The sequence below is a fragment of the Pimephales promelas genome, chromosome 9 (assembly GCF_988280905.1).
Source record: "Pimephales promelas chromosome 9, fPimPro1.hap1.1, whole genome shotgun sequence".
In the NCBI taxonomy this organism is placed as follows: Eukaryota; Metazoa; Chordata; class Actinopteri; order Cypriniformes; family Leuciscidae; genus Pimephales; species Pimephales promelas.
In genome coordinates this window covers 15,454,584-15,469,684 of record NC_142777.1, presented here as the reverse complement: position 1 = coordinate 15,469,684, position 15,101 = coordinate 15,454,584, and the positions used below count along the sequence as shown (strand labels likewise).

Sequence of the window (15,101 nt, the reverse complement as noted above, 5' to 3'; positions counted from 1 at the left end):
TAAAGAGTAAGCAGATATTAACTAATAAGCGGACAGTCTACTAATACTCTAATGAGAGTTTCTTGACATGTATGTGCAACATTACTACATTAGTAACCATCAAAATAAATTGTCTTTCAAATATGGGGTAAAAAGACCTGAACATGTTCTTCACCCTTTCAGCTGTGTTAGTATCTAGTAATTTTCTTACTAACCTCATTAACAAACACAATTATCAGTAGAGTGCACAGCTGCCACTGTATAATAATTACCAATTAAATTAACAACACGTATTAAACACACTAAAGTTACACAAGTCTAATTTTTGTGAGGTGTTTCCATTGTAACAACTAAGTGCAATTAGGTTAAAAACAATTAAGTGCAATGTTCTTTCTCTCTAACGAAATGAAAGCTCGGCCGACGTCTGGATTTCTCTTTATGTCCGGCGACGTGGGGTTGAAATAGTTTACTCAGAGTGTTGAATCCTTTATGGAGGTCTGACGGGTTTTGATGTTCCTTTAAATCGCTTCGAGCATCCTGCCGCAGACAGCGAGGGTCTCCGAGCATCTTTCTGATTTCAGTAGACACATCTTGACTTAGATAATGGTAGGGTTTCTTCCCACTGTTATCCCGTATGCTAGTGCTGGCACCATATTCACACACCAGCAGTGAACACACACGTTCACGGCTGTGAATGGCGGCAATGTGGAGAGGTGTATACCCGTCATAAGACTTGGCATTAACATCGATCCCTGCACCACTCTGTCTTGAAAGATCAATGACTTTACACACCATTTCACCGTTTCCGCTTTTAGCAGCCCAATGCAGGATTGTGAATCCAGACATGAAATTCCTCTTCTCTGCCAGCTGAGGGTCTTGCAGTAGGAGGCTGTGGATCTGACGCCAGCCTCCTGTTGCTGATTTCACAAGCCACTGATGCTTCACTGACCCCAAAGGAATTCCATCTGAGTCTTTAGCCTCATTACCACCCGGTTTGGTGATTTTGCTACTCCCTCGCAGTTGTGGCAAACCCTGTGCCTCCAGCTCCTTTCGTTTGACTCTCAGAGACCTGTATGGAAAACCTTCTCCAGCCACAATACAGCTCTGATACGCATTTGCCTTGACTTTCATGGTCCTCTCAGCTGTAGAAGATGGTCGTTTGGCATCAGATGTTTGCGTTTTGAGGCATGGTTTTCCCCTTTCATCATTTTGCAACTCACATCGTGGATTTGGTGGAGATTTTATGGCCACAAGAGCGAAAACGGATCCTGTTTGGCCACTTCCAGCATCACTTGTCACACTGAGCACTCTTGCTGTCAAAGACTCGATTGAATCACAGTCAGGTATCTCAGCATCATTTCCACTTGACCGGCTATTACTCAAAGTTTGGATGGAGCAATGACAGTAATTGTTATTAATAATATCCACATTCACTATTTCACTGGAATCAAGCGCGGGTTTACTTCTACTACTACATGGCGATATTAATTCAAATAAACTGTTATTCAGTGTATTTTTTTCACCTGTGAGTCCTTGGTACTTTTTCTTCACAGCCACGTACTTTACATCATCGACTTGTTTAACCACGGCGACGTTGTTGACCAGTCGTTTGAAAAGGTCTCTGTTTTGTTTCTTTTCCGCGGGGTCGCTGGAGTTTATAAGTCCTTTAAACTTGCTCACAAGCTCCGAGTTTTTCACTTTTCCCCCGTGCTCCATTAAAAAGTTTAAGATCATATCTTGAGTCAAAGCCATTTCCCTGCCGCTGTATTTTTATTTTTTTTTTAGTATTATTATGTGAGATGTTTCTTCAACAACAACAACAACCTGCTGTTTCCGGTTATCCTTCTCTTCTCCAAGACCACACGAGCGCGCGATGAGTGAAGGATGCGGCGCGTGCACGGCGGAGGGTAGCAGTGTTCACGCGCATCTGCGTCTTGCATGCGCAGGGAGGGAGAATATCGTTGTTTGTAGGTCATCTTATGTTTAGTTAATTTTAATTACTCTGGTACTATTTTAGGTAGGTTTTAGTGCTAAATGTTATGTTTATGTTTAATGCTAAATTGGTTGGAAAATAAAATTCGAGAAATTAGGTTTTATTCTGTTTGTTTATTTATCTAGCCTATTCATTTTAAGGCCTCTACATAATCAACATTAAATTGCTTCTAATTTAAAATGTAAAAGAAAGAAAAAGCACAATTAATACCTTTGTAAAATACTGGAATCAAAAGCAGCACAAATTTCGAGGTTGATTTTCATGATGGGACACTGGTTTTACAAAAATTTTACAAAAAAAATGCTGGTAGGTTGGTTGATCTCCATAACAGCCAGGCCAACCAAAGATATGTTGAAAAGGTTAGCATAACACATTTAAAATGTAAAAATAAAACTTTTTAAAAAACAATAATTTTTTACTATTCTTTTTTAAAAAGTAGGAAAATGTTAAAGACAATGCTGCTGTGAAAAAACTTTCATATTGAGGATTGGAGAGAGGCGGACTTACCGTGTGATTTTCTCATTCAAACCACTACTGTAACACAGTGCTGCTTCTGTTTCGATTGCTTTTGGGAAAAGCTGCACATGACTGGTGGTCTGTTTCCTTTGTAAAAAAAATAAATAAATAAATAAATATATTATTCTGAAATATTTGTAAAAAAAATAAATAAATCTAAAGGTGCGGTACCATTAGCGACACTTTAAATTTAGTTTTGGTCTCCTCAAATGTGTAGATGTATGAAGCAGAGCTCACACAAGTCATTTTTTTTAAAGTGAACATGAGCAATTTAGAAATACAAAATCAAAGTCAGTCAAAATCATATCAGTCAGAAATGGCATGCAGCTTCTCTCCAGTTTCTTTAGACAAATTTCAGTCCTTGAATTCTTTGTTACATTCATCAGAATAAAGATGCTGATACGTGAACAAGTACATTTTTGTAGCTCATCCATCTTCACTAATTAAAAAAATGATGTTTGTTTTTTAATTCAACAAGTATACATTATTCAGACCTAGACCAGTTGTACAAATTTTGTCTTCATGTGTTTGTAAAGCAAAAGTTCAAAGACCAAATAGTCTAAAATAGGGTTTGAAAAAGAAAGTCAACATTTAACTTTGTAGAAAACTATTGATGAAAAAGGAGCTTCAAGTAGTTTATCATAATTTGTTTTCAAACATAAACGTTTATGCAAGTAAAATGAACACAAAATTACCATCTGGTTGACAAAAAGCTTATCTTCCGTGGGAAAGTGCACATCTGTATCTAAATCAACAATCTTCTCACGCACTGGAAAGGGGATTTGGATGAATGCTACCTAATTGAAAAGTGGCTGTTTATTTGAAGAATATGATGCAAAACTACAATAAGAACTGTCCAGGACAACAATCAACAGCATAAATTTCAGGATGTTTACACCGTCACTCCAACTTGGACACATTTTGCCAAAACAAGCAACAACTAATCATTACTTACTAATGAGTGCACTTGTTTCGTTTGAACACTGCATCACTTAAATTGACCTCAAATAAGACAGTAACAAAACTTCCACTGGATAACTTTTTCTATATTTTGGATAATTTTCCAAATATTTCAAACAGTCAGCAATCTATTTCAGTAACCTGATTCAGGTTGTGCAGAGACGTTTCATGTGTATGTATCCATCAAGGGCTACGGCTGCATACAAACGTGCTCCGCTCGTTAAATGTCAGTCTCGGTTCACACGGACCACTGGGTTTTAAAATAAAGTGAAACCAGTAAAAAAAACAATACATTTATAAGCTAAATTTGACATGAGCAAGTGCACATTTAAATATAGCAAAGGCAGCTGAAGTGATACAAACAGTTTGCTAAACATTAAAAATGAATATGCTGAACATCTTACAGAGGCTTATAATGGTTTAGCATTTTCTTGGTTACTAATTTGTGGCCCCATAGTTCCTGATTGTGTTTTCTTTGGAATGTTCTGCATCTCGAAACGCAGTCTATGATACTATGTGCAGCCAAAACGGCCTTAGAAAAGTAGAATTCGTTTGTTCGCTTTTTAAAGAAATCTTCACATTCCTTCATGTCCGACAAAAAGTACATAAAATACTATAAATAAATGATGTAATAAATATCCCATTAATCATTACCTTAAAACACAATAAATCACTCTAAAACGGTCATTTCCACAAAAATAAAATGGACTTTAAACTTTTTGAAGCCAATCAGCGGTGTAGTTGATTTTACTTATATGGATTGTCATCGTAAATTTGCCAGCGAGAACATCAAACCCGATGTAAACAGAGACCGTCAGAAAGCCTCTACAATAGTGATGCAACTGGCCGGACAATCATCACAGTGAGAGCACAATTGTGTTCATATTCTTGAGGGACCCTCGTGAGGCCATTGAATTTGGGCTTTGACACAGATCCTGCTCGTCTACAGGCACTGAGGTACAGCAAGGCCCCAGAGTGAGACGCTCAAACCATCTCCTCCTCGCAGTGAGCGTCTCCCACCAGCAGAGAGTGCTTGTCGGGCTCGCTGAGGGCCATGCTGTTCATGGAGTGTTTGTCGGAGCGGAGCGAGTTGATGGAGGCCCGGCTGTAGTTGACGATGCGGTCGAGCAGGCTGAGTTTGGGCGAGGACCGACGCAGCTCTCCCATGCCGATGTGAACGCTGACATCTGATAGGCTGCCTTGCTTTCTCACCTCTCCCAGTCGTCTTTCCAGCTTCTCAGCAGTGGGTTTAGTGTAACTGGAGAAACAGGAAATTAGTGTCTTATTATCTTAAAGAGGACTTTTGTTACACCTTTTTACAAAGTCTTGATTTTGTTTTACATGCTTGAATATTTAAAACGTTGTTTTGTCACATTGTTGCAGCACCTCTCTTGCCTGTCTGTCAGTAACGCTCTCTTTAGTTTCTGTCTCTATGAAGCCCCTCCTTCAAAATAGCATAGTGCGCTCTGATTGGTCGGCTGGATCAGTGTGTTGTGATCGGTCAGCCGCTTCAAGTGTATTTAAGAAAATGTCACTCCTCTAACCATAACTGCCAGTTTTAACACTACTAACTCAATATTCTCTTTATTTTTCATGTGTCTTGAGCTGGAATTATTTAAATGAGGAATAGAGTGACGTGTTCGTTCCTGGAAGAAAACTCAAGACCACAATCGAGGCGTTTCAGGGAGTTCAGAAACAGTGCGCACTGATAAAGAGAAAAACTTTTTTCTAACTTTGCAGACCCTTTTCATGCTCAAACAGCAAGATTACACACTAGAGGAGATTGAAAATCTAAAAAAAGCATTATAGTTCCTCTCTAAAATACCTTCCCTCCTAATACCCTACCCTCTCTAAAAAAAAAAAAAAATAGACACCCCAAGTGAAATTAGGGAAAATAAAATAAAAATACAGACATCACCATACTTAACCAGTTGACTGATTGCATTAAGAATCTCAAACATTGTTTGTATTACAAGTTTTGTGAAATGTTATGTTTTTGAATATGCAAATGAGGCATTGTCTTAATCAATATGCTCTAGTTTGCAAACATTTCCAGAACAGAAATCTGAACATGGAGTAAAGTCAGGTTAAAACTTTGTTTTATTCTTTTTACATACTAGAGTTAAAGGTTTTTACAGAGGGAATTTTGTATATCCCTTCTTATAACTCCATAAAACTGGAGCCTTCGGATTCAGAATATAGATGGGAATAAAACTGCAAGGGCTACCGAAGTTGAGTCATTGAACACTATATGCACACATAATAAAAAAAAAATAAATAAATAAATACTTAAGTGTATTTTGGAAGTTTTCTTTCTGCTAGTATAAAACAAGTAGTTATAAAAAGCCAAATAGCACAAAATCTCTAAAGTTTTTGCCTGTAGTGTCTTGCCTTAAAATCGCATCAACCCAGTTAGAAAATTAAATAAAACTAGTTTACAGTCTGATGTTAATATCTGAGAGGTTTACCATTTTAGTAGAAGTGAGGACAGCACTACGGACACTGATGAGGCAGCCATAGCAGCAGAGCCCATCCAGGGCTGCAGCACCAAACCCACAGGCATAAACACACCTGCAAACAACAGCAACTCAGTCAATCACAAACACTCAGACACCTGCCATTAAGATGCGTTTTGGTTAATCGAGTGTAACAGGTACATGTGTAAACGGGGTCTAACACGTCTTGAGCTCGTCCACTTTCAAGCACTTTCAGAGGTAGTTGAAAACGCATTGCTTTCGTAGTGTAAACGCTCATGTGGTCCAATGTGTTCAAACTCACACAAAAGACCATCTACTTTCCTCCTACTGACCTAAAGCGTAAACATTATGGGAAGTGCGCTAGACAACCGGGATTTAAACTGTGTCAGCGAAAGACCCGAGTTTGGGTTTGGGAGACGAAAAACACACAATGTTCTCTCACCATTCCTGATTTCTAACACAATTACAGTGTTCGGTGGAGTCTTGCGGCTGTCAGAGCAGAAACATAAGCTGATGCTCTATGTATATTTTTCGCTCGTCTCCGGGCGCGCTCTTATGTAAATTGTGCAAGCTTATTTTGTCCATTAGATACAAAAAGTCCATACATTTGCCCCGTCCATCGACCTCCACCTCGAAGAACATTCAAGACAATTTTATAAGGTTTTAGTATGTTTGATTAACTATTATCTAACATGATATTTACCTACAATGAAAAGTAGCTAGTTTTAAACACATCAAATGTCTACAAACTAACACTTGTACAATATTGTTTACTGCAGGAAAATTAATTGCACAAATCATGATTTTAAACTTATTAAACATGCCCCAAATTGTGCTAACTTGGGTGGTGGTGTATATCTCAGGTATGCAACCGTTCAAAAAAATTGTGGTCAGTAAGATTTTATTTTATTTTTTAAAGAAAGGAATAAATACTTTTATTCGCATGAAAATTTTATCAAAGGTGACAGTATAGGCATACGGTATAATGTTACAAAATATTTCTATTCCAAATAAATACATTCTATTCATCAAAGAATCGTTTCCACACACAAAAAGTGTTTTCCAAACTGATGATAATAATCAGAAATGTTTCTTGAGCATCAAATCATCATTTTAGAAAGATTTCTAAATTTATGAATGATGCTGAAAATTCAGCTTTGATCACAGGAATTAATTACATTTAAAAACTAACTTAAAATAGAAAACAGTCATTTTAAATGTATAATAATATTTCACCTATTACTGTTTTTACTGTATTTTTTGATCAAGTGAGCAGAAGCTATTTAAAACGCTTACAGACCCCAAACTTTTGAACAGTAGTGTAAAACAAAAATGGCTAATTACATTTTTTAATTTAAACCTAAAACCGTATTCTGGACAAATTTGGGCAAAATAGTTTTGATTTATTTTTAAAAAAATACTTCCCTTGATCTGAGCGGTACAAGACTTGGCTACTTTGCCACAAATGGCTAAAAATGGGCACCCATAGAAATCAATGGGAAAAACTAATTTAAAGCATTCTAAAATAAGCCAAAATAAGACACCAGGTGACAGTAAAGTCACTTCATCATTAATTTTTAGCTCTAAGAACTTATTGGAATGATATTTTAATGTAGTCAAAAAAAATAAAACTACATAATAATTAATTTACATAGAAATAATTTACATAGAAAATATGGTACTTTTGAAGTAAATAAATTCAAAAATACCCCAAAAATAAAAGAAAACACCATAAATGGATAGACAAAACTTTATCGAAGACAGTGATATAACATTTATAATAAATAAAAATAAGGATCACACCTGAGTCCTCTGTGCCCACATTTGTCCACAATTACAGGATTAAGGGCTATAAAGTGAATACGGTTTGAGGGCTACCACAATCAACATTTTCTGAAGATTAACATAAAATGCTAAAAACTATTTGCTGAAATGATTTAATGAGCGTTTCAGGCCCTATTTTGTAACCAATTTGAGAAAAGTGCCAACAATACCGAAATACTTGTTTTATCTAGTAGTCTTGTTTGGTTTAGTTGCTCTTACCTGCAGCAATGGGAATCCCCACAAGATTGTAGATTAGTGCAAATACAAAGTTGATTCTGATTCTTTTTACAGTCTTCTTAGAAAGGTCGATACTCGCAACAACATCAAGAAGATCATTCTGTTTAAAACAAAGTTTTGCCAAAATGAATCACAAAGCCTTCAGTTGAATGCACACAAATCCAGGGCCAACCAAGATGTTATACTCATCTGAGCAATATAGGTAACAAACAATATAAATGGTAACACTTTACAATAGGGGTGTAACGGTACACAAAAATCACGGTTCGGTACGTACCTCGGTTTTAAAGTCACGGTTCGGTACGTTTTCGATACAGCAAAAAGAAAGAAATGCCAGAGAAATTTCCTATTTGTTTAAAGAAATTTTTTTTTAAATAAGTGTCAGTTTTCCTAGATCTTGAAACTTTCAGGTTCATAAATGGGGCTCCTCTTTGAAGGATGAACAAATAATGTTTTGGTCATCACATTAAAAATAACATTTAAATATATATTTATTTATATAATATTTGAATTTTGAAGTGCTGGAAAAAGATGTGTGAAGTACTTGAAAGCATTTCACCATTCCAGCCAAACTGGTTCCAGTCAGTGTTAACTTACTATATTAAATCCATGGTGAATGTTGCTGGTCTGTGGACGTAAAGTATTACTAGTTCATTCACGGCACAATGTTTCTCCTGGTTTCCATGACAGCGCTGTTTGATCTAATAGAGATCTACGGTTAATAACGGAGAAATGTGAATGCTTCTCACTAGATCTCGCAGCGATGTTATTACCTCAGTGGCGAATTCAAATCTTTTCTTTACCGGATCTCTTAGCGCGGTGTGGTAACAGTGTTGCTTGATCGAGATCGGCTCGCGCTGCACAGATGTTGCTGGTCCGAACTGATAAACGATCTGTGAAGCACATAACGAGTAGCGCAGTTTCGTTCTGCTTTCATTACGCTTGCCATTTGATGTTGTGTTGGCCGCGTCAGCACGAATTTTGCCGGCAGGAAAAATGGTCCAAGCAATCGTTCGGTTTGTATGCGTACCGAACCGGAAGCCTCGAACCGAAACGGTTCAATACGAATACATGTACCGTTACACCCCTACTTTAATGTATTAACCAACATGAACTAACCATGAGCAATACATTTGTTCCTGTATTTGTTAATCTACGTTAACGTTAGTTAGCAAAAAAAAAAAGTTTGTTCATGTTAGTTGAAATATAATTGTTCATGTAAATGTTGAAATTAACATTAACAAAGATGAATAAATGCTGTATAAGTGCAGTTCATTATTAATGTTAACCAACTAATTAACTAATGTTAACTAATGAGCCTTATTGTAAAGTGTAACCAATTTAATGTTATGTTAACATGTTAATTTCAACATCTAATCAGGCCATTACAGTGTCCATACCCTGATAAGCACCACGTCAGCCGCCTCAATAGCAACATCTGTGCCCGTGCCAATTGCAATGCCAATGTCTGCCATGGCCAGTGCGGGGGAGTCATTCACTCCGTCGCCCACCATGGCCACGCGTTTTCCCGCCTGCTGGAGCTGCTTCACTTTCGCCACCTTGTGAGATGGCAAGACCTCTGCAAACACCTTCTTGATGCCCACCTGTAACAAAAAAAAAAACAGCACAAGCTCAGCAGCTAAAATTCACTGCTGCATGTGGACAATTATTATTCAGGGGAATATGAAAGTGTCCTTTACTTGAGCAGCGATAGCTCGAGCTGTTTTGCTGTTGTCCCCAGTCATCAGCACGACCTCCAGCCCCATTGCTGTAAGTGTGCAGACAGCCAGCTCAGCCTCAGGCTTCACGGTGTCCGCTATGGCCACCATGGCACAAAGCTCATCTGAGAATAAAACAAAACAGGATTTGACAGTTGCTTTATTATGTATTTATATTCAGTTATTAACAATTTCATGTAATGAACTTCCATTCCAATTAAAAACCGCATTAAATGGCACAAGAAACATTTGTTTCTCTTGTGTTGACATATTTACGGTTGTAAATGGAAGGCATAAAACAACTAACAGCCTTTAAATTAGGTCACAGCCTGTGAAAACTACAGCATGTGCCTGCTCCAGCGACAAAAATAACCGGTCTCCCTCACTGTCCACAGCCACCAGCACTGCAGTGCGTCCTCTCTTCTCATGCTCCATCATGGCTTCATCAACATCTGCTCGCACATGCAGCGCGTTCCTCCTCATCCACTCTCTGTTCCCGATCAGCACCGTGTACGTGGACGTCTGTACTAGAGCTGAAACAGACAAAATACCCTTACCAGACCATTCAAAGCCAAGCATGACACTCTTGCAATTAAACTTGAGAGCTTCAGTCCACATCCTGTGTCATACAACACCATACAGGTTTGGGTTAGAAACACAATGGTGAGTAAATGACAATTTTTTTTTATTTTTGGGTGAACGATTCCTTTAAAGTGCCCCTATTGTGCTTTTTAAGATATTAGCTTCCATGTATTGTGGAGTAGGCTCTCAGAAAGGAACGACCGAGTCCTTATCCAACCGTACCAGACACTGTGAGAAAAGTGGTGCTGTCTGCAATGTATATTATAAGAAAATGTTGGTGTTTTTTGGTCTTGGATGCCAAACTTTTGTAGGACACCTCCAAAACAAAATTAGGAACCTGTTAAATAGCATAATAGGGGCTCTCACAAGCTGACATATGTAGATGTTAGGGGTGGCACGGTACATGAAAAAACACCCGAACCGTTCGGTTCGCTTGTCCCGGTTCGGAGCGTGTGTGAGTCTCACGGTTCGACGCATGCGCAATGTAGCCTCGTGCCCGTATGTGACGTGTGTTTTCTTTTCGCGCGACATAAGCTTGTTCGACTTGGACCGGCGCTGCACAGAGCGACCGGTGAATAACATCACACTAGCGCGAGAGCAACGGCTCCATATGCTTTTCAATCACTTTCGCGGTATTTGATGTCATTACAGATCGCTCTGTGCAGCGCCGGTTCAAGTTGGTAAACAAGCCAGTAAAAGTGGAGTATGGACCGCTGCAGGTCACGGCACGCGGAGAAATGGCAAGTGGGAGAGATGAGGGAGTTGGAGAGGATGCGCCAGCGTCGTAAGTCTATGGTATAAGTCCAGTGTGTGGGAACATGGGATTTCATGTTATGATATTTTAATATAACGCTACAGTGGCACTTTATGTTTAGATAAGAGCTTCAATCATACGTTTCCAAATCCTGCACTTTAATTTCAAGTGAAAAAAACGTACCCTCACTCTCTGGGAATAGAAGCATTGTTGATACTGTGTTTTGTGTTGAGGTTGAACTTATGTTTCACTTTATGTTTATGGCCTTTGCTATTGCTATAGCCTAATTATAGGCAATGAGGTTTCATGTATATTGACTTATTCATAAAAGACAGTGTTTTAAGAGCTACTCTTTTTTTTCTTTTAAAAGATAGAATTTTTGTAAGAGCTACAAAAGTTGGCAGTTGATAAATGCAAGTTAATTTCTTTGTGTAAATAAGATTTGTGTGATAAAAAATGCACAAGTTCTTGTAGACATAGTGATACACATTCTCCTTTTTTTGCCAAATAAAGGAAAAGCATGTCAATGTCTTCTCTCTTGCTGTGTCAAAATCTCACCTAGCTTTCCTCTGAGATAGTCCCAAAATGTGCTTAAAGTCAAAGAGTCAAATTCAGTTTGTGCATGATTGCATGAATATCATTTTTTTTATACTGTATCCTAAAGTGTGGATAATTAAGCTATATATCACATGCTGAAGTACATTTCTGGAGTGTTAAAGATTAAAAGAAAAAAATAACAAGAACCGTACAGAACCGAAAACCGTGACCCTAAAACCGTAATACAAACCGAACCGTCGGTTTCGTGAACCGTGCCACCCCTAGTAGATGTATCATGCAGCAAATGTTTTAAAATATCTTGAAAAGTTACTTGCATTACTTTTTAAACCATTGAACTGATTCTTACGATCGGTCGATGGTTAACCAGCTAATTATGAGCATCCCTACTGTCACGTGACACTCACCGAGTGGCTGTGGGTCCATGATGAGCGGCTGTTCATCGCTGTGGGCTCTGGTATCGCTGATCTGAATCAGGACAGCATTACGCTGGTTCTCCTCACTGTCACTGTCCTCTCTCTTCAGCAAGTTCTCTGTGTTGCTGACCAGACACCTGATCCCACAACCTGGCACAGCTTGAAAATCTGTACAGGTGCCAAGAGACTCCGTTCCCAAGTCCTGAACACAGAAGAGCCATTGTGAATCCAAATGCCAAATACAGACTCGTGCAATTCAGAGAATCAATACGAGAACCGTTTACACTCAATGTAAATACCCTGAAACAAGCTGTAGGCTACTGAACAATAAGGCACTGAGAGCAGGTGTTTGGGGCTGGTAAGATTTTTAAATGTTTTTGAAGGAAGTCTCTTACGCACACCAAAATGTCATTGTGAAATATTACAATTTAAAAGAGCTGTTTTTCTTTTTTCTTTTAATATATTGTCAAATGTAATGCATAAGACGCATGCCTTTGGTGTGAGAGACCCGGGTTCGAATCCACTGTGATACACCAATGTGTCCCTGAGCAAGACACTAAACCCCTAGTTGCTTCAGAGGCGTGCGACCTCTGACATATATAGCAATTGGAAGTCGCTTTGGATAAAAGCATCAGCTAAATGAATAAATGTAAATGTAATTTACAAAGCTGAATTTTGCAGTCTTCAGTGTCACATGATCCATCAGAAATCATTCTAATATGATGATAATTATCAATAATGTGGAAAACAATGTGGATGTGCTGCTTCATATTTTTGTGAAAACTGTGAATAGAAATATTAAAAGAACAGCAATTATTTGACATAGAAATATTTCGTAACATGTCTTTACTGTCGCTTTTAAACTTTTTTTTTTTTTCAAATTTAATGCATTCTTGCTGAAAAAAGTATTCATTTCTTAAAACATTTATTTCTCTTACTGACTGACTATTTCAAGGATAGCGTAAATCGGTTTGAAAATTAGAGCCTGACCGATAAAGGATTTGGAAGGCCGATACCGATACAAATATTTTTGGGTTTTAAAATCCGATATTTCGGCCGATGTTTTATTTATTTATTTATTTTTAAACTGGACATGATAGTCACAAATTTTGTCATGCTTATTTGAGAAAAGAGAACTGATGGGGGTGATCTTTTAATTGTTATTCAAGCAATGTATGTTTTGTGACCAACTCAACAAGTGTTGCCAACAACAGGAACGGTGTAGAGTGCCTTCTGGTGGACAAACTATACAACTCCAACACTCATGACATGGTTGAAGCGTGTTTCGTCCGTTTTTATTTTATTTTTGAAATATTCATTTATCAGCCATTATAACTGCCGATACGGATAGTTTGGAAAATGCCTAATATCGGCCGATAATATCGGTCTGCCGATATATCGGTCTGGCTCTATTAAAAATATATAACTTTTTCACTTTTTTATATATATATAAACTTTTGGTATGTTTCACATGTAATGCAGACACACTTCAGTGATGACAATTATGGCTTAAAATGTCCTGTAATATTTTAATAAAAAGATCAATAAAATGTGCTGATTTAAAGCCTCACAAAAGAAATATTTTAATATTAACAGTAAGGTTCATGTTTATATGAATATGTCAACAGTTTGAAAATTAAAATGATCTTTGTCATAGTTTTAAAAACATAGCTATATGATTTTCTTAACTTACAAATTAAAAAAATGTTTTTTAAAAATATTCATGGTTTTTCTGTTTTCGTAAATAATGCTGTACGACTACTGCATATTATTATATTTTAATTTAATGTCTAACTTCATGTAACTTATAAACGCCTACCACAGGCTGTAAGTAAAGAAACAACACACCAGTAAGTCAAACAAACCTGTTTGCAATATTTGGTGATGGCAGAACCCAGCGGATGTTCACTGTTATTCTCAGCGGTGCCAATGATCGCCAACAGTCTGGAGCGTGGCATCCGATTCCCTTCTGCCAGCATCTTCACCTGGACCACTTTGGGAGCTCCATATGTAATGGTGCCGGTTTTATCAAACACCACAGACTGAATCTAAAAGCGCAGACAGATTTTTAAATAATTTCCACACAAGAACATTTAAAATCTCCAGCCTGGAGCATCTCTGACCTTGTGTGCCATCTCTAACGGCTCTCCTCCCTTGATGAGGATCCCATTCTGGGCTCCCACCCCTGTTCCCACCATTACCGCTGTGGGGGTGGCGAGACCCAGCGAGCAGGGGCAGGCGATGCACAGGACAGTGATGGAGGCCTGGAAGGCAAAGCGGATGACGGCCTCTGCCTCTGAGATGCTTTTATCATAACCCTGCAGAGAGAGACATTCGCCATTTCAATGAGTTCAAAGAGAAAGTATAAACCTGGCCTAGTTTAAAACGACCTGAACCCTCCAGTCTGAATATTTTAAAATGGACACATCACGTAAAACAGGGTTTTTCTTGCTCTACTGAAATGTTTCAATTAAGATGTCATTGTTACAGTGCAAGTATATATTTAAGTACTGAGTAAAAGTAAGCAACTACATGTTCTTACTATAGGTTTAGGATAGGACTAGGATTTGGTTGAGGGTTAGTTGAAGTTCAATGTACCATGTAAATATACTCTAATATTCACAAAACAAAGCTTATTGAAACCTAAAGAAACCTTGTCTTATATTATAAGTGGACTTCAGAGAAACAAAATGTAATTAAAAATTAATTTAATTTGAGGAACCATAGAAGAATGTACAGAGACGGGCTTCACTCACAGGGAAATACTTTTCCACGAGTGGAAAGTTCACAAAGCCGATCAGAATCCAGACTACGAGAGTCAGGAAGGAGACCCCAACGATGAACGGGACAAAGTAGCCGCTGATCTTATCTGCAAACTGCTGGATGGGAGCCTGATTGGAAAGTTCAGAAAAGTTTATATAGGTTAAAGCTGATGCTTCAGTATACTGAATTAAACACAGACACACACACTAACAGTCAAACGTCAATGAATTTGTTTCTCTTGATATTAAACGCATTCATGAGAGCACCATAACGTAGGTGTTTGTGTTGACAGCAGATGTTGTTGCATGAACGCACGTTGGAGATTAA

At 38.0% G+C, this 15,101-nt stretch overlaps 2 protein-coding genes across 2 annotated transcripts in view; both read right to left on the bottom strand.

Moving 5' to 3' along the window:
- Nucleotides 1–218: 218 nt before the first annotated feature.
- Nucleotides 219–1,862, bottom strand: sowahab (sosondowah ankyrin repeat domain family member Ab). Its single transcript, XM_039649182.2, has one exon. It carries the CDS (start codon nt 1,729–1,731, stop codon nt 355–357), a length of 1,377 nt encoding a protein of 458 aa, XP_039505116.2. The 5' UTR covers nt 1,732–1,862; the 3' UTR covers nt 219–354.
- A 1,427-nt stretch (nt 1,863–3,289) lies between these two features.
- The window catches only part of atp7a (ATPase copper transporting alpha), a 30,090-nt gene continuing 18,278 nt past the window's right edge, over nt 3,290–15,101 (bottom strand). Inside the window, exons 14-23 of the mRNA XM_039648815.2 lie at nt 14,768–14,902; nt 14,135–14,329; nt 13,877–14,059; nt 12,003–12,213; nt 10,091–10,237; nt 9,687–9,829; nt 9,387–9,590; nt 7,969–8,086; nt 5,917–6,019; nt 3,290–4,706 (exon numbers count right to left, since the gene is read on the bottom strand). Of these exons, the coding sequence (XP_039504749.2) occupies nt 4,433–4,706; nt 5,917–6,019; nt 7,969–8,086; nt 9,387–9,590; nt 9,687–9,829; nt 10,091–10,237; nt 12,003–12,213; nt 13,877–14,059; nt 14,135–14,329; nt 14,768–14,902 (1,713 nt within the window). The 3' untranslated portion in view covers nt 3,290–4,432. The remainder of the gene's footprint in view (nt 4,707–5,916; nt 6,020–7,968; nt 8,087–9,386; nt 9,591–9,686; nt 9,830–10,090; nt 10,238–12,002; nt 12,214–13,876; nt 14,060–14,134; nt 14,330–14,767; nt 14,903–15,101) is intronic.